Source organism: Pygocentrus nattereri, chromosome 13 (genome assembly GCF_015220715.1).
Source record: "Pygocentrus nattereri isolate fPygNat1 chromosome 13, fPygNat1.pri, whole genome shotgun sequence".
NCBI classification, from domain to species: Eukaryota; Metazoa; Chordata; class Actinopteri; order Characiformes; family Serrasalmidae; genus Pygocentrus; species Pygocentrus nattereri.
This window is the reverse complement of record NC_051223.1, coordinates 3283909-3309348: the sequence shown is the minus strand read 5'-3', so window position 1 is coordinate 3309348 and position 25440 is coordinate 3283909. Positions and strand designations below refer to the sequence as shown.

At 39.8% G+C, this 25440-nt stretch overlaps 1 protein-coding gene across 1 annotated transcript in view; it reads right to left on the bottom strand.

The window, feature by feature from the left end:
• kcnh4b (potassium voltage-gated channel, subfamily H (eag-related), member 4b) overlaps window positions 1-21472 on the bottom strand; it is a 103913-nt gene extending 82441 nt beyond the window's left edge. The window contains exon 1 of the mRNA XM_017704502.2: window positions 20680-21472. Within this exon, the coding sequence (XP_017559991.1) occupies window positions 20680-20755 (76 nt within the window). The 5' untranslated portion in view covers window positions 20756-21472. The remainder of the gene's footprint in view (window positions 1-20679) is intronic.
• Between the last annotated feature and the right edge of the window lie 3968 nt (window positions 21473-25440).

The following is a 25440-nucleotide window of genomic DNA, read 5'->3' as shown; positions in this document are numbered from 1 at the left end:
CTTAGTGGTTTGGTTTTTTAGTTCTCACTTATATCTGTCCATCATGAACTCAGTATCGATTATTGGAACCTGGACTGTCTTGACTATGACCCTGAATTTGTCCCTAATAAATCTCGCTTATCTCAGCGTATACAGCCGCCTCCTCGCTCCACGTTACACTATGAGTATCATGTTATATATAAATGCCTTTAAAGGTTTATTTTAGAATGCAAAAACACCCTTAAACTTCAAACTGGTTAATGTGACAACAGGGTGCATAAAGGTAAAGAGTGGACAAATTACTTACTGACAGATTTAATACTGTGCCTAGCACTGGAGATTTTGTGTAATTTCTGGTTGCATTTTCTGACACTTAATGACTGTTTTGACTGGAAATTAAATAAATGAAAGAGTGGTCTCTGACTTTTGCACAATACTGTAAAGGCAATGCATAAACTACTCGATCAACTATTCAAAGGAGAAAAGGTTTCACTTTTGAGTTTCAGTGGCTCTTCTTTATGCTCCTAAAGAATTTCTCCTTTTGGGTCTTGTTTTCTTTCAGTGATTCTTCCTCATGATCTTGGAGGGTTTCTCCTTTTGAGCCTTGGTTCCGCTCAGTAAGTCTTCCCATGGTCTTAGAAGTGGCGTCGAACCCTGATCCTGGAGATCTACTTTCCTGCAAAGCTTTGTTCCAACCACTATTTGCCACATCTGCTCCAGCTAATCAAACTCTTCCCACATCCTTGATTGCCAGGGTCGTCTGTATTAGAGCTAATATGGGGCAGCTTACTGGATACAAGTTGGAACTAAACTCTGCAGGAAGGTAGCTCTCCAGGACCAGGATTGATGATGACTGTCTTAGAGAGTTTCTCCTTCTGAGTCTTGGTTCCTCTTGGTGGTTCATCTTGGTGCCCTTAGGGCTTTTCACCTGACAATCTCTTGGCAACGCTTGCTATGGGGCCACACCTGCATTAGCACAAGTTAATGGAATAAACACTGCAACAATAAAACTGAACCAAGCTGAAGAGGATGGAGTTGAATGGAAAGCTATGGAAGTTTCTGTGAGCTCTTTAAACTTGTAAACCTGTCTCCAGCCTTGTTTTTCCACTGACCAGCCAGAAACTCTTTTGCATATTGATGGATGGTCTTAACCTTTGATGTCTGCTAAGTGCTAAGTAATCTGTTAGATTTCATGAGGAGAATTCAGCGATTAGGCTGAGAGAGGAAGAAGTAAGTGGCATCAGAGTTGATCAAGGCTTAATTTCTCCCATGGCATGTTGCTATGGCAACGCCTTCGGAGGGAAAGTGGAGGGGAAAAAAGCGCCCGCTGTTTCCGTTTGGGCTTTGAATCGGCCGAAAGTGTCGCCTCTACGGCAGAATAAAGCAAATTTGCTCCTGATAAGCATTCCTGTGGCGCAGGCGGAAAAGCAGGCTATAAACATTCCAGCGGGTGTCTGAGCTCCATCCACCAAGGACGACTTCTCATTTTCTCCAGTTAATGAAATAACTTTGAGGGGGGTGGAGAGGGAGTGCGGCAGTGAGAGTGAAACAGCAACTTCTAGCCATCTATTCCATCACAGTGTCACCTTTTTTCCACCAAGGTGCAAATTGAATAACAATTCAATCCCAAAACCCCTCTAATCACTTTATGGTAATCTGATAAAGCACATAACAAGAGTGTTCAACAAGGAGAAGCTGAGCTTAGATGATTATCAACTGAATTTGTGCTGCTTTAATGGCTTTGGTCCTCCAAGCAGAGTGAAGGACTATTTTTCTTTCACATCTGGCCCTCACAGTGAGTCAAGCAGTTTAAAAAGATGGCCTATTCCATAGGAAATAACAGGCACTGTAAGGGCTCAACATTGCACTACTGCTTTAGCAGTATATTCGAGTTTCGAAAAGCAATTCTGTACCCCATGGAAGCCTAGGGGAGGTCATTTTTGTGCCCATTTAGAAGCATTTCACATAAAATAAAATATAAACCAAACAACACTTTAAAGAAATAAATGAATTCTAGTGTGAAATTTCAATGTCTATTCAATTTTCATTGGACCTATCAGTTGCAAGGACATTCTGTAAGACTACATATTCATTTAGAAATCACTTAAGTGTCTAATAACCAAAATTCATGCAGTTATTAATACATTTCATTGCAGTGGTCTGCATTTGATTGTTTCTGCTGCACTGTATTTTCCTCTGAGCGTACTTCATACTCTTACATCCACATTTCCCCCAATTTCATTTGTTCTCCGTACTTTCTTTTACCTATTTTCATCACCTTTATCCTCTTATGCTCCGGGGTATATTTTGGTTTGTCCATCTGAATTTACATGACCAAATCGTAAGGCAAATTATTCAGTAACTGCATGAAGTAAATGCTCATTTTTTATTTTATTTATTTATTTATTTTAAAAGCTCTCCTCAAATGAACAGAAAATGTGTTTTATGATCACACATATTGCCATATGCTTGCGATTTACTGCTTGAAAGCCAAAAATCTTAGACGCTCTTTGTGTTATTTTATAAAAACAATTTTACAGAGCAGATCACTGAAGAGATGTCATCTGTTTATAGTTTATAGCCCAGATTTGTGGAAAAATAATCAAATTTCAGTAGACAAAAAAAAGTGAGTTCAGCTTCTTTTATTATAAGGGTTTAAAATTGACACCCACCTTCTGGAAATATAAAGGTTATGAAGAATATGACAAAAACCACCAGTGGTTCTAAGAGCATAAGAGGCTACACGGTTTTTAATCTGGCATGGAGTCACCCAATCATGTTGTTGATAGAATGTAGCACAAGGTTCACGAGGCCTATGCAAATCAGAGAAAAGATAGCGAAGCATTATTTTTTTTCTGCTAATGTTAATGCAAAAGTAATTTAGTAACACAGATATCACAGCTTGCAGATGCTGTCTGTAGCCAGCTAGGAGTCTTTTCTTATTTTAGGAATGTTTGCCCACTCTTCCTTGTGAAACACTGCTAGTTCTGTCATGTTCTTGGGCTCATGTTCTCATGGATTTTGAAGTATGTTTTAGATCCTTGTCCTGTCATAGTAGCCAGGCTCACTTTGCTGCATCCAGAATTTGCTGGCATATTATTGAAAGCCATGTTCTCAGCTTACCATGCAGTGTTTTCTGTGCTACTGGCTGCCCCATAACCCCTTAACAGGGGTTCCCACACAACCCCTTCACAGGTTGCAAGGTGTTCCACTCATCAATGATTCCAAAATGCTTCTGGCTTATCGAGAGGTTGTTTTGCATACTTCAGATATTGACTTTGTGATGAAGTCACAGGCAAGGTTTCCTTCTGATGACTCTTCCATGCAAATCATGCTTATGCAACACTACACAGTTGAATGGTGCTGTGTTAGCTAACTCTTCCTTTTGTTGTCATATAGGGGTTTTGCTTTGCCTTTCTGGGCACTATACAAGTAGTTCTATTTAAGAGCTTTCTTGGTTTTCCAGATTTTGTGTGGAATTCCACAGTTCCTTTTAACTGGTAATTCCTCCTGACATTTCAGACAGTGAAAATTCCGAGCAGGAAGCATTTGATACTTTTTAGCCTTTTTATAACCATCAATTAGTTTCATTTTCAGATCTTCAGCCAACTGTTTAAAGGAGTCCATGCTTGATGAGTGCAAGCACAAAGTTTGAAGAGTCAGAGAATTTACTATGCTCTGGAATTGTCATTAGCTGAAATTCCTGACATGCCTAACCATATCAATTGTTAATTAAGGCCTAATGAATTAATTAAGTTTGGAGACTTTACAGCCTTTGCTACAATTACTACATTTTTTTACATTAATCAAATTTAAAAAATAGTTCACTTCTTTTCACTTCTAAAATCAATGAAATATGTAATTTGTCAAGCTCTTGTCATACACAACATGTAAAGCACAGGCTTGTGTATGTTGAGATGCGCTCCCACCTGCCGCTGTAAAGTAGGAGAATCAGCAGGGAATCTCCCACATTATTGTCACCCTATTTTCCACGCCACGTTCAAAGACACTTAAATCCCCTTTCTTCCCCATTTTGACGCTCGGTCTGCACTTCAGCAAGTTGTCTTGACCACCTCTACATGCCTAAATGTGATTGGCTGATTAGCTATGTGTGTTAACAAGCAACTGAACAATACCTAATACCTAATAAAGTGGCTGGTGAGTGGATGTTAGCGGACATAACAGAATTGGCAGTTAGGGCTGTTCTTCAAACATGCTCAACTGACCAGTGATGCTGGATTAGCAGCAGTTTGAAAAGTCCATTGACAAGTTAGCGGTAGTTTAAAAAGAGGCAGTGGCTGGTATTACACGATTCAAAGGAAGCATGTGCTAACCTTCACCCTCTCAATGCTAATAGTGTCACGTGATCAGGGGGGCACCTAGCTGTTGAGCGGAACTGGACACTGGCTAAATTGGGGAGAAAACTGGGAAAAATATTTTTAAAATGTATTTGACTGATTCATTTAATTCAAAGCACAGCAAGATGCTAGCATTATCGCACGTGAACATAACAGAGTGGAGGTTGACTAGGCCATGAGCTGGGGACTTTGATTAAGAGACCCTTATTGGTCCCACAATGGAGAAATTTCACCTCCGCATATTGACCCATCCGTGCAGTGACTCACCACATACACAGTAGTGAATGCCCACTCACACTGAAGGGTGTGAGCACACTTGCCCAGAGCGGTGGGCAGCCCTATCCAAGGCGCCCAGGGAGTAGTCGGGGGTTAGGTGCCTTGCTCAAGGGCACTTCAGTCACATACTATATGCTCAGAGATTTGAACTGATGATGTTCTGGTCACAAGGCTGGTTCTCTAACCTCCAGCCCACGACTGCCCCGCATCGAGCATCATGACAGCGGAGTTTGACTTTGCATCATGAAAGTGGAGTTTTTCTCCATGATGGCTGAGGAACTCTGTGTATGTGTGTGTTATTTTCAGGTGATTTGTAATTGTAAAGCGTCCTTAGGTTGACAAAGCTGCTGTATGAATTAACCTTTATTATTACATTGAGTGACATTCTGAAAAAAGGGCTTTTATGCTTTCTTACAGGTCACCCGTGACTAGTTGCATGTACTCTTGGTAGTAACCTCTCACATCTGGCCCCACCACCTCATCAAAAACAGAAATTAATGTTTAACATAAACCAAATCTGTTGTCCAAGATCTTCACACTTCTAATAATCTCAGCTGCTCCACAGACTCCTCCTGAGAGACGCTAAGTGACATGTTAAAGTTGTTACTGCGTGATTAGAGTTGCTAGAGTTGCTCAGCTCAGCCATCGCTGCACCACCCCTCGTCTCCTGGGCAACCGGGGGAAGTTATTTTGGGCGTTCAGTGCACCGGGCGCTCCGCCACCCAGAGGCTCCTGCTGCTGCGAGGAAAGGATGCTGTGCTGCCTCCAGAGTGTGTGAGAGAGAGACCAAGAGAGAGAGGCAGATGCCAGCTCCACTTTCTCTCTTCATTTATTTTATCACAGAGTCTTACTTTCAAGGGGTAAAATCCCGAAGAGATGAGCTCTCAAGGTCCCTGATCATGCTACAAGAAATTTGTAGCTGCCCATTATCTGTAGCCTAGCTAACATTGCACTATTGCATGCTTGTATATTCTTTATAGCAATAGTTCAAATAAATTCACACAATTTTCTCATTACCCCATAACGACCACTACATATTAGGCACCTGAAGCAAATTTGACTTTACACCAATTGTTGTATGAAGAAGCTAGTATAAGTTCACATTGATGGAGCAGCTTTTACCTATTTGCCATTTATTTGGCTAATATGTGGGAGATTGCATATGGCTAGCATGAAAAAAACCGAATCACTAAAACTGCTTTAGTAAGAATTTAGATTTTCTGTGTAGGTAGAACACGACCCCACCGACAACCTACACCAAAAAAAAAACTTGGACCAGTTTGGCACTCTCTATTTTCAGTGAGAAACGATTTGTACGTTTGATGTACGTTTGATGAACAAGATGTACGTTTGAGCTACTGGCGTTTGCTGTTAAATTAGCTGCCTTTATTAGTGAGTCAGTGCTAGGCTTAATCCCAATCCAGGAAGGTGACCCTGAATGTTTGAAGTGGTGCAGTTTAGTCTGAAGTAGTTGGTATATTGTGAACAACCCCCATTTCCACTTGTTGTCCACTGTTAGCTAGACTAGCCTAACTAGCACACAGCTTAGGTAGCTACATACAGGTACTTTAACGTTTAACATTTAATATTTACGGCATTTGGCAAACGCTCTTATCCAGAGCGACTTACAATTTGATCAATTTTCACAGGAAGGTGAAGGCAGTGTTAGGAGTCTTGCCCAAGGACTCTTATTGGTATAGTGTAGGGTGCTGACCCAGGCGGGGGATTGAACCCCAGTCTACAGTGTAGAAGGCAGAGGTGTTACTTCATTACACTACAGAGGTACTTCATTAATAATTTCCCTTAAGATGTGATTGACTTTCATTTCTTATGACTCTAAAGACAAGTAGCAATTTTACAGTAACCATAAAATGCAATTGCACCTGTTTTGCAGGGCCCTCGATAGAACTATGAGGGATTTTTGTTCTTCAGTTACATTGTTACAATATGTTTCCGTGGAAATGTGTATGATTTACAAAACCAGAAGTGAACTGAATTTTCATGTTTGTATGTAGGCAAAGAAGTCAATGTTTATACAAGTGTCTTATTATGTTTAATGCTAATTATTATTGTTGTACATGATTTTTTGATATCACGACAGCTGCCATTGCACTGTCCAAGAGGTACTCACCCCTCCCTTTTTCACATAAACAATCAATGATAGTGATGATATATTAAGATTTTACATTTCATTGTGCATTTTTTCATGGTTAAACAAAATTCTTAGTGGTTTCCTCGAGGGTATAGTGTATACTTGCATGGTACAAAGACCAGGGTTTCTATACCACTGGGCTGAGGAACACAAGTGGGTCTTGGTGGTCTTTGAGCCTATACTGAAGGGGGCCGGTGTCTGTAATGGGCCTGTGATGGCACTTTGTCATAAAAATCAGTAAAAAAATGACTGACTTAACCATAGAAAAATATAAAATACTTTCAGACAGTTAGCAACATTAATACGAGCCCCGCAAAGACAGTGCACAAAGGCAGCTTTGTCAGTTTTTTGGCCTTTGCCTCTAAAAAGACCTGACATTTCAGTCATCCACTCACACCAATATTCTGCTGAGATTTCAAGTCCATTGATCACACATTGTAAGGGAAGGTGCCCAAACATCACTCTGTTGAAAATTTCGCAAAATGGCATTTATTAGCAAAAACGTTGAGCTGAGTTTTGGGAGCCTTCATGCTTTCTAGCAATAAACAGGCCTTGAGGTGGAAAAGGTCAAGAACCCCTGACATAGACTTCACCTCTAAATGTTAGGTTTTACATTATAAAAGCACAGAAACACTGTGTGACTCATGTCATCTACACATGGCTCTTTCACCAACAGCTCAGTCAGTGAGGCTTCTAGCTCAAAAACTAGAAAGCATGAGGTAAAAGAGCATGCAGGCTTCATGAGCTGGAGGAAAGCGTTTGAAACTTCAGCTGGATTGGCCGCATCCTATCAGTAAACAGCATCATAAATGTTTCATAAATATTCCCTCAAGAACGGTTTACAAGGAGAGAGAGGGAAAATAAAGAGAGGGACAGCATCACCGTAGCAGATTCAATTACAGATACCAGGAGTAGGACGCTGTGGCTAGTTTTTCATAGCGCTTTGGCAGGCCTTTTCCAGGCTCGTAGTTTCATTGAAAAGAAAAGCACATGCTGTATACAACTATAGGGACTCTCTTGGCCTTGGGCAGTGGTGCTTAGCCACGGTTTTGCTGTATTTATGATTGAAAGGCAGTGATGTGAAGCAATGAGCAGTCACAGCAAATTGTGGCCATGTTTTCTGTTTAAAGGCTTCTTTGACATTGCTAGACCTAACAATGATTTTTGGTCTAGAGCCCATGCTTAGAGTGGAATTGAGTGCAAGTTCCACTATATGTACAAGGCTTAAAGGGATAGTTTAGCATTTTCAAACATATTTTTGCCAGGTTTTTTTTTAGAAAGCCCTTTTTCGGGAAGTATAAAACAAAAATGTTTGCTTACTTAGGCTTCCATTGCACTGCATTCAGTTCCAGGTTCAAAAAGGCCTTGTCCAGCCCAAAATAAGTGAATACAGTACAATAACATCACATTTTTGGGCTACTGTGAAAATATTTGCCTATTTTAATGTGCTCACTGAAATTTTCGGCACTAAATTACTACTTTGCACTAGTTAACTGTTAACATGATCGTTACAATTCCACCCCTGTCAGCTTCAGTTCCCTGTGTTCCTATAAAAAAAAGGTATGATCAACACATCAACACATCCGCTGGTTACCTAAATTAGTAGCTTGTTGATGCACTGAATCATTCTTGTTATACAATCATTCACAAAGTGTAATTTACATATTTGCAACATCTATTTAGGGTTCTTTACTGTATATTCGAGTTTTTATCTGTTGTGCGTATGCTAAGTTTAAGTAGCCGCTATGGTTATAGCCTCACTGTTATCTCATTTTCATTGTGGAGCTTATCTCGGCCGCATCTGTACTAAATTTCATCTTTTGAATCCCAAAATAATCTGAGCTCTGTGCAAAATTAATTTTCTCAAGAGAGAAAATGAACAAGCCACATAAATCACAGGATTAACGTTGGTACAAGCAGCCGTTTAACCAGCTGTTGAAAGCTGTTGTTCCAGCTCAGGAAACTGAAAAAAAAAAAAGTTAAGTCAGTCAGGAGAGTCTCCGTTTCAAGAATACAGTAAACCTTCTTCTGCTCTATTTTCAGTAGCAACGATCTGCTGTGGCAGTTTTTCTTGCAGAACCTTAACATTAGGCGGGAGAGCGACAGCAACTTGGCTAACTAGCCTTTGCTAGCACATCTGTGTTTTCATAGTCTCCTTATATTTCACATTCAGCCGCCACCAGAAGGCATTTAGATAGGTTAACTGATTTGCATAATGGGATATAGCATTGTACTTTAGTACAATAGAAACTGTTCAGTAGGGCTGCTTGATTCCAGAAATTCAGGTGTTGACCCATAAAATAAACCCCTTTTGTACATGTTTTTAAGGTAACACGCAATTTTTATTATTTAATGGTAACTGAAGTGTGTTAATAAGTTAATAAGTATCGTATAAGAAGCCAATACATTACTGCCTATATGTTCAACACAAGGCCCATGTGCCTAATCTGGCACAATCCTATCCGTCCCATGAAATGATTTACATTTTCTATTAATATTTACCCATTTCACAATGTGCTGCACTGCAATCCCCAGCATGCGCTGCAACGTAACGCACACTGACACTCCCCTCCGCAAAACCTATGGAACAGTGGTTACATTGCAATTCTTCGATTCCAGTAACATCACCAAACACATAAGCTGCCTTTCAGCTGCAGTTCAACCAATATAAACACTTAGCAGCTCAGAAACTGATACCAAGAACGAATGAACTTGCAGCAGAGAAAAGATGTCGGGCATCTGGTTCAAGAAAATGGGTAGGTTTAAAACACCCATTTCCTGGGTACGTTTTAATTTTGATCACTATTTTTGAAATTTCAAGCCTTCATGCATGTCAAGGTGTACTCAAAGTGCAGTTGACATTTTGACATGTCTTGAATATGCAATAACCAGCTTGAATACAGCAAAATTTTATTTTGTTATTTAAATATGAAGTAGGCATTCTCTGACCCGCAGAGCTGTTGGGATTTTTTAAATATGGCCCGTTTAGTGGTTGAGTCGTACATGGCTGGGAAAAGAACATCTTGATTATGGTCAGCAAAGCTGAGTGTTTTTATTGTGCTTATGTTATTACAGAGTAGAGTTCTCTGGGTTCTTTGTACATCATTTTGCGAGCAAATTGCTGAAGAGAAGCAGCAAAAATCTAGTCCTTGTGCCTACATGGCTGCTACTGCGCAGCATCAATGCAGCATGATCAGTAAAGCGGAATGTTTCTGAGATGCTTTTATTTTTGCCATAGATACGGATCACTCAGAAACTATTTCAGACTTTTATTTGACTTTAGACTAAAATCACTTTGCTTTAAATCTATATCTTAATTGTGTTATTGATTGAAACGATAATTGTACGTTTCATTTTGTCACTACCTAAACAATCCAAACACTAGCAAAACTTTTCCAAATGTGCGGGTAGCGACTGTTTGGGTAATTGTTGATGAGGTTGAACGGAAATCACAGTATTTTTATTAAAACACAAAAATGTTTACACTGCAAGGAATAAGTTTCGGTAGTGACGGTTCTTAATATTACACACTGATTTTCAGACGTTGGGACACATTTGCTCCAAAACAATGGGATCTAAGTGGAACAAGAATGCAGTCTCACTTCCTGCTCTGAAATGCAGGGGTGTGGCTAAAATAAGGCTCCGCCTACAAAAAAATTGCCATGAAAACGTGGGACATCAATTTTTTTTAATAAATTTCTTTATTTAAAAATGAAATGCATGATCTAAAGCTATCTATCAACTTCACTTTGAGAAGAAAGAAATCAGAGACCTTTAAAAATACATTGAAATATAAAAAAAATGTAAGTAAAATTATATATAAAGTATTCATTTTAATTAAAGTGGAAGAATTCGTTTTCAGGCAGCCTGTCTCCACAGTGACAGCAGCGTATCTCAGCCAAACTTGAACATTACTGTGTGTAATCAAGTCCAAAGCTTTGGAGTCCGTCCTTGATTCCCAAATGCTTGGAATGGTCTCTTTTTGGGATCGACTCCCAGCCGTACTCTTCAGTCACCAACCTGATTGTAGCGTTAACTGGTAAGTTATAGGACTGCCCAACACTTTCATATCTACAGTCATTCGTAATCTGAATACGGAGCTTTTACGTTTTTCCAAAATGATCATTCTTAAAATTTGACCTTTGGCGAAAGGCCAGCCACTGTTACTTCCTGGCCATTTGTAGGCTTGCACTTAATCCATTCGCTGGACTGTGATTTAGATCATTAGCACTGCTTCAGTCTGGATCTAAAGGCTGGTTTTAGTGACCTTTTCAGAGGAACTGTTTCTGTCTCCTACTGAACAGTCCTTAGCTCTCAGATTGTACCTATATAATGACTACCTCAGGCTACATCATATGCTTTCGCCCCTGAGGACGTGTCATCATTTTGTAATGTGCATTTTCCCCTGAATATCACTGTGCTTTGAATTATGTAATCACTAAGGAGTCGGAATGTAAATACTAATATTGCTACATTCTAGATGGAAGCTAACACTGTTGCATTGGACTGGCATCATAAAACTGGTATCCTCTCCAAAATACCCAACACAAACTAGTGTTTTTTGGCTTTGGCAGTTTCATTGTACAATTTAAGCAGGTGGTGCTGTTATACTGTTAACTTTATGTGACTCATAATTAAATGCACAGGAGTGTTAGCTTGCTTGTAGCATGTGTGTAGTCCTATTCAGAGGAGAAAATGCACACAGGACAAATAGTAACAAACCAATTGAAAAATCATATCTCAGATATGAGGTAACTATTTGAGTGTAACAGCTTTCTGTGAGGGAGCTTTTAGTGGTGGACGTCTGGTTCCTATCACCACCACTGAGAACAATTTTGAGTTGGTAAGTTTCTCTGGAACAAAGCATTTCACACCAAACCACTCTGAATGACTTAGTTGGTATTTTAACAATTTCATTATTCAGATATTTCCCTGTAAGTGTAGCGGAAAAGAGGTCTTTTTGATTGACACTGGCACTAAACCCTGCTAGAAAAGCCAGCATAGACAAGCACACTGGTCACCAACTAAACCAGCGTATCACTGATGTCGGAAGAAAACCTCGTATCTCCATTTTTGACATTTTTCATTTGAAAACTCTTTTTGGCCTTTACATTGTATGTCAATTTCATGATGAACGGACCAAAAGAAATGACCTAAAATGAATCAGAAAAACATCTGGTTCCATTGACTTACATTAAAAGTAAAGCAGGTTTTTTGCTTCTCCTGTAAAGTTACCATTTTGGAGATACGAGGTTTTCTTCTGACAACAGCGATATGTTGTGTTTGGATGCTGGTGTGCTGGTCAACCAGTGTGACCATGCTGGGTGACCAACTAATCTGGCACCAGATAAGCATAAACTAGCATAAATCATTTTAAAAAATGACAAAACAGCAGAGAAAGGAAGAACTTCTCTTGTAAATTCTGTAAATTGTGTAGTTCCTCCTAACACAAGGGTGTGATTTGTACTTTTCTGTTCTTACAGCCGTCACTGTGCAGTCTTTACATTGATGTCACTGCATTAACAGCCATGTCCGTGTGAACTTTGTCGCTACCCTTATAACTGACGCCTATTATATGCTGTATCCATGACGCTGAATCCTGATAAAAACACAAGCACACATCGCTATGTAGCTGGCATATGGTACAGCTCAGTTGCTGTTGGCTGCAGAGCAACCTTCTTCACGTGCCTATGAATTTTGCTTGGTATGCGCTCCTTGCTCCTCACTCCGCTCTGGTTACATTTCAATGACAGAAAAAATCCTTGAATGTTGACATATAAAGTAATAGATATCATGAGAATATCGTAACTAATCGTTGCCAGATCAGTCTCGCACCTCTGGGTTCAGGGGTACCCAAACTGTTTGTTTTGGGGGGCCACAGCATCATATCTTGTTGGTTGGTTAGTGTAGTGGGTAACACCTCTGCCTTCTACGCTGTAGACTGGGGTTCAATCCCCCACCTGGACAAACACCCTACACTATACCAATAAGAGTCCTTGGGCAAGCACCCTGTTAGATTTATATTTTTGCCAGTATATGTGGAGAAACCATGTTTAAATACTCCAATGATTTCCTTACAAACAAAGCATACAACCTTGTGCTGCCTTGAAACTGGTGGTCGCTAAGTCTCTTTTTGCCTTAGCTCATAACTGCTTGCTGGACTGCTCAGCCTACAAATGTCAATGGTGCTTACTGAGTGACTGACTGACTGATTCCATTGTAGCAGATGGTTCTATACACCATTAAGCTTTGCCCTCTGACCCTCACAATGCTAACAATATTGGGCTAACAAATAATGAAAGAAAGCAGAAATGCCTTCATTGAATTCATCTTGGGTCTTACGATAAACTTAGAATGGGATAAATAACACAGCGACGAGTACTTCTGTTTAAGCTTGAGCTGCGTCTGACTGCAGCTGAAATTTGTCCTTCATAAATAGACTTGTTTAGCTATTTTTTACAGTTCCAGGTGAAGATACAGGCACCAAGCACTGGTGCATGACGATAAGGGCACCAAATAATATTTTATTGCTATTTTTTAATGATCACTTTGCCAGTGTAAGGTTAGCCGGCTCGGAAGCTATAATTCTAACATTAACACCATTCAGATGCATGCTAGCAGCTACAGTACTATATTTTCACACTTTCAAAAGAAAATGTGCATTTGGCTTCATTTCACACATGATTGAGTAAATGTTGTACATATACTTCTTCTTCTTTATATAATAATAATGATAATTTATTGAGGTTTATTATAATTACTAGGCCTGCTTAGTCTTGTTTTCTATTAAATCTGATAACACTGCACTAAATATTTGGGCACTAAAATTACTTCAAATGTTTTTTTGATAGAAAAATAAGAAGCAGTAGTATAAAAACGTGCTCTCTCAATGGCTGAGGAAGGTGGGATTCTGGTGGGCCAAATCAAACAGCCCCACTTTGGGCAGCCCTGCTGTAGTCCATCTGTTGATGCCATCATCTAGCCCTTCATCAGTGGTCAATTGGTCATCAGTGGGTTGATAAATTGTGCTGCAACAGATGGACTACACTGCCTGTAATTGTGCCCCTATACAGTGAACCTGAAGTTTAGGTGGAGCTCATAAAGTGGCCAGTGAGTAGAAGTAAAATGTGGGAGTTTGTAGTAAATTGGCAAATCTGTGTAAATCTCTTCAAGTATACGGGCTCATTCAGTCATAAAGGAAAGATATATAACGAGAGACACTCGCATTATGGCAGTAATATCAAACAGGCTTTTAATGACAGTGTACATGGCTTGCAAGGAGCAGTAAGCTCCAATTATAAAGCGTCAACTACAATCTCACATCAGCCTGGGCTTCTCGCACAGGGGATTTTGTTAACAAGGCAAGATTGTCAACATACTCGTCTGTGTGTGACAGTGTGTGCGCGACAGCGGAAATTATGCACTGCGAAAGGTTATTTTTTTTCCCTGGTGTAACCAAGGAGATTTGGTGTGTTAAAGGAATAGTGGGAAGAAAATGTACCCAGTTTTCCACTCTTATCCTAAATGTAGTGGATCAGCCGAGACATAGTTGCTGTCTGAGGTTTGCTTCTTTAGGTTTTGCACTGGAGCTACAAGGCTAAAGTCATAAATAAGTAATGGAAGCTTATATCCCACCAATTAGCATCATGCAAACTGCTTGCCTCAATCATCACACAAAAATGCATACAAGAAAGCTGGAGTGCAAAAAACAGTAGATTTTTAAAGTTTAAATTTGGTCTGTTCTTTTGTCCGAAGTCTATTTGAGATTACCTTATAAGTACACATGGTGTGAGGCGAGCTTTGCTAAATCATTTTTAAAGTGCTTAAGCAGGATTAATACATAGTAATACAAGCAACATACACATTTGTGCTACACATGAAAGCAGAGTGAGTGCAAATGTTACAACCTACCCCATAGACAGGGGCTAATTTTAGCAATTCTATGTTTTTGAACCAAATAGGCTTTCTGACCTAAATACATAAAAATAAATCCACGTTAATATACATAATAAGTGAAAAGAGACTGTAAAACTGGTACACTGGTCAATGTATTTTTAGTAGAAGAGCAAATATCAGCACAATAAAATTGAAATATACTTCATTTGTATGATATTTTTTGATGTATTTGTGCTAAACTTGACTTGAATTTATATAGAGGCTGATAGACTTTCTTTACTTTAGGAGGCACAGCTGTAACGTTGTGTTAAAACTCCACCATGTTGAGGCTGCACTTTAGTCTGATTGTGTTCAGTTTGTGGTGAATTGGTTATATGCTTCAAAACAGAGATGAAAACAGTGTAGGTGTAATGAAAAATGTTACTTTTACAGTGATGAAACAGACAAAATTTCTAGTAATATCTGTCCGACAGCTGTTACATATGCAGATGATGTTGTTACAGGAATACAAGAACATGACTAAAAGCATGTGAACCTGTTTAAGTACATGTAGTATCCACAATGACATTTTACAGTTTATTTTTTTGTGCAGGGCTGTGAACTTTTTGAGCACTTAACACCGGTGCTATAAATGTTGTGGACAATTTTAAGTTACTAAGTGATATTTAGTGATTACAGTTATTAAAGTGATTAAAGTTATATAAGTGTAACCACAGTTACCTGTGGAAAAAGACAGAAGCAGCATGTAAAAGGTTTGTATTTTAATGTTCATGCTGTGAAATATGCTGTTAGTTGATGTCGTGTGGTGAGCACTCAAGAATCTTTTTTTAGGAAGCGAGGAAAGTTGGAGTCATACATTTCTAAATGGGAAACGAAATTGTTTATAATCTAAAGGCAAGGATCAGTGCTATTTAATATGTGTTTTTAAATGTAATTATTCAATTCTGCATAATTGCAAAGGATATAAATAGATAAGCTATATACAAAAACCGTCTTCTAAATTCCAAGTTCTAAATGATTGGCTTTAAATGGTTTTAAATAAGATATTAAAGTCCCAAACTAAAGAACTTTTGTGAGTTTTATAAAACAAACATCTGGATTTGCTCTCTCGTATTCGAATTACCTGAGGTCTACAACAACCTTGAAAACTAGAAGTGGCGCAGGTTGCATGACTCTGGGTGAGCAGTTGGGAAACGTTGTTCAACATCGCACATACCATGTAGTTACAATAGCTCACGAATAACTGATTATGAATAATAATCTGCAGTTTCCATAAGTATATAGAGTTATACACAGGCACACACACAATTCCATCACACTTGTATGACTGATTTTTTGTATTCGCTGTGAATTCATTTCTTTCAGCATGTACAATATCATTATTGCATTGAGTTAGGCATGCTTTGTGCATAATGATAATTCAGTGGAAATACACTTTCATGTCTTTTGGTGCCAACCATGTCTTTGCTGTTTGACTATTTTTGAGCCAAGAGAAAAATTTGTGAAATCTTTGTGATTTCTAAATTTGTGAAAGTATCGCATTAAGCCTACTGTTGACGCAGTGCTCTGCTTTTTATTGATTATATTTCATTCAAAAGCCAGCCCTGCTTAACAAATGAGTATGAACCTACTATACACAGCCTTGGGACTATGATGATGTACTGTATCCTCTATACCAGCAAGTTAAGTCTCCAGTTAAATAACTGTTCCCAACTTCATGACGGCCCTTCGAATGATTTAGATGCACAAGAGCAACAACATCCAAACACGTCTGTCCCCTGACAACAGCGCAAGCATACACACAGGCCCGTCCCATGAGAAAAGGAGACAATGGTCTAGAAAGTGTTCTCCCATGAGTTTGCATGGCAGGTACAAAAACAAGACGAGAGAGAGAGAGAGAGAGAGAGAGGGAGAGAAAACAATTACAGTACTATCCTCAACCCAGGATTTCTTGTCTCAGAGTTAACTGTAAATACACAGATGTACAGTACCATGCATAATTTCAGAACAGCCCTGAAATTGAAGTAATCTGTTATGTGTATGTATACACACACACACACACACACACACACACACACACACACACACACACACACACACACAAACACACACATGTGAGAAACAAATGGGCAAATATTAGAACTTGAGCACATGCTTGTCTTTATATTCCCTGGCCACTTTATTAGAAACGCCTCCATTGTAGCTCCACTTTGCTGCTGTACACTCATCTGCTAAAGCACAATTGTCCACTGTCAACCTTGCAGTGACACTGACGTGTGTAGAAACAGCAGCACTGTTGTGCCTGTTATACCAGAACCACACACACTACCCTGTCATTCTCACTATTGTACTGCGAAACATCCACAACCCAAATAACACCTGGACAACGTCAGCCCTGTGGTCAGAGACTAACCAGTGATGAACGGGGTAAAGGGGGCTGATAAATTGTGCATGACAACAGATGGGCTGTAGTTCAACATCATGCATATGGAGGCCTGCAGGGCCGTCAGGAGTGCCATTTTCTAGGGGGTTACGTACGTAGTAGGTGGCACAAACCTTAGGATTAGAATTTGGGTTATGAGCTAACTAGTAATAACTTTAATAACTAATAACTTTAATTTGACAGGTTTGTTGTCAGCTAGGTTCTTACCTTGAAGGGCAATTTCAATGATTTTTCGATATTTCGGCATAATTCAGTCAACCAGACCTCTTTCATGATGTGAACTTAGCAACCTAAGTTCTTTACAGTGGTGGTGAACCAGGGGTTGCAATGTCAAATAGAAACAGAGCCATTTTATTTACTATGCAAAACTACCAGTGAACTTAGACATGCCTTCGGAGCTTTTATATGGAAATATAAATACTAGATAATGGTAAAATATTTGTTAATAAGGTACATTTTCTTTGGGGACTATATTTCCCCTATATATATAACACCCTGCATGTACATTACTACCATGAATGGATTTAAACTAAATTATTTTAAACCAAAATCTTATTATAAAACTATTATATATACTATTAAAACTATTATAAAAGTATCCATAACCAATTAATGTAATAACTTTCTGTAAGGGAGCTTTTAGAGGTGGACGTCTGGTCCTATCAACACCACTGTGAACAATTCAGTCTCGGTAAGTATCTCTTGAATGGAACATTTTACACCAAACCACTTTGAATGAGTTTGTTTACATCTTAAGGACTAAAATTTGCAGAGATTTTGAAAAATCAGTAGGAATCCCCTTAAGCCTGTACCAGTTGCCCCATTTTTCTATAAATGTAAAAAAGTACCCAAAGTACATACCCAAAGTAAAAGGATCGCTGTTCCTGGATACTTTGGGCTACAGTCATGATCTCGGCCTAATTTTAAAGAGACCACTCTCAAGTTTTTACCAACAATCAGAATAATTGTATTGAACTGAATTGCAGACACAGAGTAACAGAGGTGAGAATGGAGGAGTTTATTTCTGCCTGACCCATAGATCTCTAAACTGATCTCTGACTCTTGGTGTTAACAAGACCACAGGTTTTGGATTATGATGTGTCTGTGGAGAGTGGCGAGGCTTTGAAGCTGAAGACTCATAGATTTGCTAGCGCTTGCTCATTCACTGCTTATGTTGCAAATACGATGATCGTAACTGCTGTGAATACCAGATCATAAGATGTATGTGGGAACCGAATCCTGAGATTTCAAGCTTTCTAGCCGTACTTTAAACCAATGTATCACTGGACAAATTCATGCATAAAAAAACAGAGGGGAACGCTTTGACAGACGTGTGCCAGTATCAGTACAGTGATCTAGAAAAACGTAAAAAAGAACTTTAAAATGTGTATAATAGCTATTTGGCTATTTGTTCATCACCATCATTTATTTACTTACGAAATGACCTTGTGCTTTTAAAAAATCACACTGTGAACACTTTATATGTAGTACATGGAAAATAAGAGGGTGCTAGACTGCAGAAGCATCTCCAGCTGCCTGCAACTGTACCTACATAATAAACTTAGAAGTAACTGGAGCTCATAAAGGAAACAGACAGTGGAAATACAAGATAGGAGTTTTTAATAAAGTGGACGCTTTTGGAGTTACCAGGCAAATAAGGCACCTCACCTTTTCCCTGCACTGCAAAAATCGTATTTTCCATTCAGAGATGTTTGTGCAGTTATTCTGAGATTATTTAGCTTATTACTAGGCATTTTTCACTTGTTTTCAGTAATTTTATTAAGTAAAATGATCTAACTATAGTGCCAGATCATTTTTCCTGGTTTCAAACACGCAAGCAAAATTATCTTCCAATATAGTGAGATTATTTTACTTAATCAAATGAACTTAAAACAAGTTAGAAATGTCTAGAAATAAGGAAAATCATCTTAAATTAAGCTTACAGAAATTTCAACAGGAGAAAAAATTGATTTATTGACTATATTTAAGATGATTTTACTTGACAAGATAGCCTTTTTGCAGTGTGACTCAGATTCAGTGTCTTAAACCCTACAAAGCTGGCCTCAGGTCAGCTTTAGAGTCCATCTCCACTGCCTAAAGAACACAAAGACTTCCATCAGTAGATTAATACAACTTCAAGCAGCTTTCAGCTTTGTTCTTTGCATTCAGGAGATGGGAAAAAAAAACAGAAACTGGAATGTTACAAAATTGGATTGTGGCAGTTCTGTCTTTAAAAGGACATGCCCTCCGTTTTTTTAGAATGGACTGAGAATTTGTGCCTGGATTGTTGGTGATGTTATGTAAAACCTTACGCCACTGGCTGTCTTTGCGGTAAGAAGATCTAGTCAGGTTGATGAGTTTTGACATTTTGTGTATGTGTGTTTTGTGGGGATCAAACTGCAGCTTTTATATGAGAAAGTAGAAGAGGCCACAGCTGATCTGTTGGTTGCTAGGGTTATGATTAACGTTAGGTTGGGTGGAGTACAGCAGCTTTTACAGCGCCATGCAAAAGGCAGAGACCACCCTTCATTTATTTTATTCCAAATCGCCCATTAAGTACATGTATTCCTTTTTCAGCATCAGGAAACAGAACTCTTTCTTAAGGGCTTCTTGACAGACCCCTTAGCGCTGAGTTGTCTTCTCAGAGCGGAAGGATGGACAGAAACACCTGTGGATGTTTTCAGATCTTAAGCCGATTGATTTTCTCCTCTCTCACAAAGATGATAGCGTTAAGTGCTATTTGTCTGATAGGGATAGTATTGGTTGTCTACCAGGTCTTGCAGGTGGTTGTTAGGAATCCTGCTTTGTTTAGATCTTTGAATCATTTTTCTGAGCTTCAGTTTTGGAAACTCCTGTTGTTTTGTTTATTTATTATTTTATAATTATTATTATATATTATATTATTACATATATTATTACTTCATGGCTGTTTTGACTGGTAATTGAATCAATGCAGGGTGGTCTCTGACATTTGCCCAGTACTGTACTCGCTAATACAGAAAATATAGAAACACACACACACACACACACACACACACACACACGGAAGATTTTAATATTTTAGAACACAATGTTCTGACTATAGGAAAACCATAGAAAAAATGAGGGACCTATCAGCAAAAAGACCCTTTTACAAAAATGTCAGGCTTAATTTTTTTTTAAACGGAAAGGACAAAACCAATTATTTTTGGTTTCAGATGTTAAGGTTATAGCCAGATGTAGGCTTAGAACATTTTTAGATGGATAGCTAATTTTACGTTGGTGCCATCATAGGAAAATCATGTGTCTCCAAAAACTGCTGTTGGAACAAAACCTGCAAATTGGAAACTTTACAGGAGAAGGAAAAAAACCTACTTTTATTATAATGGAAATCAATGGAACCAGACATTTTTTCAAATAATTTGGGGCCATTTCAGTCCATTTGTCTTAAGATTTACACACAATGGAAAGGACAGCAGGTATTTTCAAATTATGAAAAAAAAATAGACAAAAATGGAGGTACAAGGTTTTGGTCCAACAGCAGCAATATACATGTGTGTGTGTGTGTGTGTGTGTGTGTGTTAAACATCACTTACGGGTTCCGTCGAAGCGTGTAGCAATGGTGTCCAGGAAGGTGTTTTGGGGGGCCAGGAGCCCCTTCATCACCGGCATGGCGCTGGGCTTCCAGAGTTACCACGCTTCCACAAAACGTTGTTTCTTTTTAAAATTCCTCTCCTTCTCTCACTCCATCCCAAGCCGTGACTGGCTGGGGGCCACTGGGGTGTCCCCCATAGAGTGAGGGATTACTCCTTTACTTCTGGAGTTCGAACTCTATTTGGAAATTGGAGTTGGAACGTGAAGCGGAATGAATCAAATTCCAGACGAGTTTAAGAACTGAAGCAAGTCTCGTTGTTCAAAATCGTCCCAGGACATTTCCTTTATTTCCTTTGGTTTATACCTCCGTTACGGCCTCGTTTTCTATGGTCTCCGCTTCCATCTGTCCTCCATTCATTGGCCAAGTGCTCACCTGTTCTTTCTGCTGCTGCTCCAAATGAACTGCTTTGGGTCTTGAGGAGTTATCGCTGCTTTGCCTTTCTCTCTCTCTCTCTCTCTCTCTCTCTCTCTCTCTCTCTCTCTCTCTCTCTCTCTCTCTAACCCTGTTTCTATCTCTGGCTCTCTCTCCCTCTTCTTAACTCCTTCTTTCTCAAGCAGGGCAGATCTTCACTCTCTCACCTGTGCACTAAAGGTAAATCCGATGTAGACTTTGGTGATGCTGGGTGTTTTCCTCTGTTCTCTCTTTTTTTGTAAGCAGCTTCTCTCCGTTTTTCTCTCCTTTTTCCTCTCTCTGTTTCTTTCTCTTCACTGTTGAATAGCTGCTGAAACAGAACAGTTGCTTTCGCTCCTCTCTCCACCCATCCCTCCCCATCACTCTCTCTCTCTCTCTTTCTCTCAGTCTATCTCTGTCTCTCTGCCCCCCTCCCCTTTCCCTCCATCCCCACACCCACTTTTCATCTACTCCAATAGTGCACGGCCAATGAGACGGAGATACACAAGCGTACACACACGGATTGCAGCTTTGAAGGCACACACGCACTCACACACACATATATATGTTCTCAATCTCTCTCACTGAAACTCTATACACATTAGATTGTGCTTTGAGTGAGTGGCATGAATGAAGCATAGTGCCCATTCATATATGGAAATATATAAATGCTGGCATGTTAACATGCAAACACACCCATGCGTGCACACACAAACACACACACACACACACACACAGTAACTACTGCTGTTTGCGTGGCAACAACTTCCTTGACAACCCACCACCATTCCTCCTGGGTAAACCAGCACCGCTACTGAACACAAGGCAAGTAATACACCATTTGCTTCTAATTGATTATATTCATGTAATTTTGCCCACTTCTATCTATGTTCATTTAGTTTCAATTTACTTTTATTTTGATGGCTCCTTCCACAACAGCCTTTGTCCCAAAGATGAAATGCAGGCCATAGCCCCCCTTTCGAACATCATAGAGGGAAAGAGTGCCAAGAAAAACACCCTAAGAGTATGAGGAAGAACCACTGAGAGGAACCAAGACTCAAAAGAGGTGACTCCTTAAGAACATGAGGAAGAACCACTAAGAGAAGCACAGACTCAAAAGGGGGAACTCCCTTAGAGCATGAGGAAGAACCATTTAGAGGAACCAAGACTGAAAAGAGGAACCCCTTAGAGCATGAGGAAGAACCATTTAGAGGAACCAAGACTCAAAATGAGAGACCCCCTACGAGTGTGAGGAAAAATCACTGAGAGAAGCCCCTCAAAAAGGGGACCTCCATAACAGCATGAGGAAGAACCACTAAGAGGAACCAACACTCAAAAGGAGGAACTTCCTAAGAGCATAAGCAAGTGGAATCAAGACTCTGAAAGAAAAAACATCTAAGAGAAGAAGAACCAGTGCAAGGAAACAAGACTGAATAGGGGAGCCTATCCTCTTCTGGCTTGCACTGGATAATTAAATAGATTAAGATTAAACAGGGGCACTCAGATCACACAAAGGAAAGATCCTTGCAGGACACCAGTGACTGACAGCAACAAAGATCTAGGTGTAGCCTGCAAGCAATGTAAAATTAACAAACAACGCAATTCATGTTTTAATGACTGGCCAGTTCTGATGTGGAAAATGATGTAGTTGGTTACACACATGATCTTTACAAAGACAGCAAAGCTGGCAGTAACTAAAAGTGTTAGGAAATCCCACCACTCCCACCTTCCAATGGCTCACCGGAGTCGATGCCTTTGCCTGCAAGAGGATAGCTGGAAACAAAACTGTCCCTGTAGAACACTACCACCGAATACATCTTACATCTTCAGCTTCACCCTTTACATATGACAAGCATTCCAAGAGAACACATGGGCCCTCACAGTGACAGGTTAATTAGGGCATAGTCTTTTTTATCATTCCCTCCTTGGTCTGTGGACCCAGACTTGTTGCCAACAAGGGCCCTTACAGTGTGTGTTGTATGCCTGTTTCTGCTTACCACTAGCAGAACAAAGTTGATCTTTGAGTCTGGAGTATGATCAGAAACTGGGTCTGCTGGTGTGCTCAGTTTCTGTACATGGATCAAGACTCCTGGTGTGCACTCTGTAGATGTCTGGGTTGCAAAGAAGAAAACCTAGAATTTTAACCCTTACTTTTTGCCTGATGTCTCCCATCTGTCCTACCCACCACTATTGTGAAGGATCACAGACTCCTTAATAGGTTCTTTATGGGCAGTACACATGAGGCTGAACGCAATTTGCCACACCAAAAGTTGTTGCCCCAACTACCACATAAAGTCCTTGCAGCACACCTTGCAGAAATGCTTGGGAAACTGGCTTGCTAGTTGCCAGATGATTCGCTTCAGGGCTCAAGCAGGGGGCAGAATGGTGCTGGCATCTAAGCAGCCTTAAGCCACCTGCATAGATTATGCCACTCTCCTTTGCATCTGCACTTCGGATGCTTCCTAAACTGAGACCCAAACAGCAGTATTGCTTTTCTGTTCACCCTGAAGCAACAGTTGCAGAAGTCTGGGTAGGTGAGAAATGGAACCGTGACCAATGCCTGGGACCGAGTCATGAAGATTTTCTGGCTCTTATGAGCTAAGTGACTAGGAAGGCTGGGAATATTTGAGTAGTTCTTTGAAAAAAAAAATCAGTAATAGAACATCCCGGGGATTGACCAATGCTTGACTGCCTCTGACTTAGCCAGATCTGTCGCCACCCCATCAGCTCCCACACAATCTGACCTCCCAAGAAGCTGATCCTCTGCATCAGGTGAGCATTTCTGTGGCCAGAACAACAGATAGCTGCTAACACCTCTGCCTTTAACCAAGAGGTCATCCAGAAAAAGGTCAGGGAATACCAGCCAAAACACACTCCATTAGGCAGTCAAATGTAAGGATGGCATTACATAAGGCATGGGTTACAAATGGCATGGGTTAGAATTGTCATGGACCATCTCGTAACGTGAATTCAGTGGTTGGTTTAGCTCTTGGAGATATTTTCCCCTGCAGATAACCCATAGATAAAGATGGCTAAACAATCTGGATGCCCTGATGGAATCTACTGCATTATCAATGGAATCACATAGAAGTCTTTGATACACTGATACACAATACACTCCCATCTTTGGAAGAACCACAGGTCTGGCGTAAGGGCTATCTGGTGGCTCCACAACCCCAGTGATAGACAGCCACAGTCATCATCCTGGCAGCAAATAAGTCAACAAACTCCTGAGGGGAGGCTGTCAGCTATTGGTTACCAGTAAGGTAGATGCCTCCTTGTCTACAGGCACAATTTATGTACCATTTGGCAGGTCTCTGGTGAGGATGCCCCTGGCTTAGTTGAAGGTGGACACAACTTTTCCCCTGGCAATGCCTATTGCTGAGGCATCCGGGCAGTGTCTCCAGACCAAGCGAATGGTCAAGGGTCAGAGTTCCCTGGTCTCAGTGACTAGAGTTGATTGCTGTTTTTTGAAGATAGTAGTCTTTTGTGGCTTGCAAGAAGGTTCCTGCAAATGCTGAATAGATTTTCTGTACAAACAATTTTGGATCAACACAATGTTCCTGAATAAACATCACATTTATCAATCTATGAGGTATAAAGTAACCAATCACTGGAAGTGAAAGGCGGGGGCTTCTAATAAAGTTTAATTCAAATCATCTTCATTTAACTTGCACTTATTCTATTAAGCACAGCACACAAAATGTATTTGCATTGTTCAACAGAAGAGAATTAATTTATATTAATTTAATGGTATAAATGAATAATGTGCATTAATAATGAATGTGCCACATGAATAATTTACTCATTTAGTTTTAACTGATAAACAGTTTTATTAATTAGTTTATACTTTACTAATAAATCATTAATCAGTGAATGCAGTCATTATGTATTCACTTATTCATTGAAGATTTGCTTTGGTGGGGCAGGATCGCCATAAGAAACAAATGCTCCATTCGTTAAGCATCTAGTTGAGCTTAGGATTCTTAATGAAATCGTTTCAATCAGAGGTTCCTAGAGTGCCCGCTCCATTCAAGGCATACTACTACAATCTCTTTCTCTTTCCCTCTCTCTCTCTCTCTCTCTCTCTCTGTCTTTGTCCATCATTTCTTGTCCTCATCAAAGCTTTACAGAATGAAAAGCTGCTGGGAACGGATTACGGGGATAAGCAGAAGGAGTGAGACATTAAGCACACAGGCACACACAAACACACTCTATAAAAGTCAACAAACCCTGACAGACAGAATGAATACCCTTCCAAAAACCAGAGTGCCTCATCTCCACGAGAGGGAACTCGGTGATGAGAATTTCA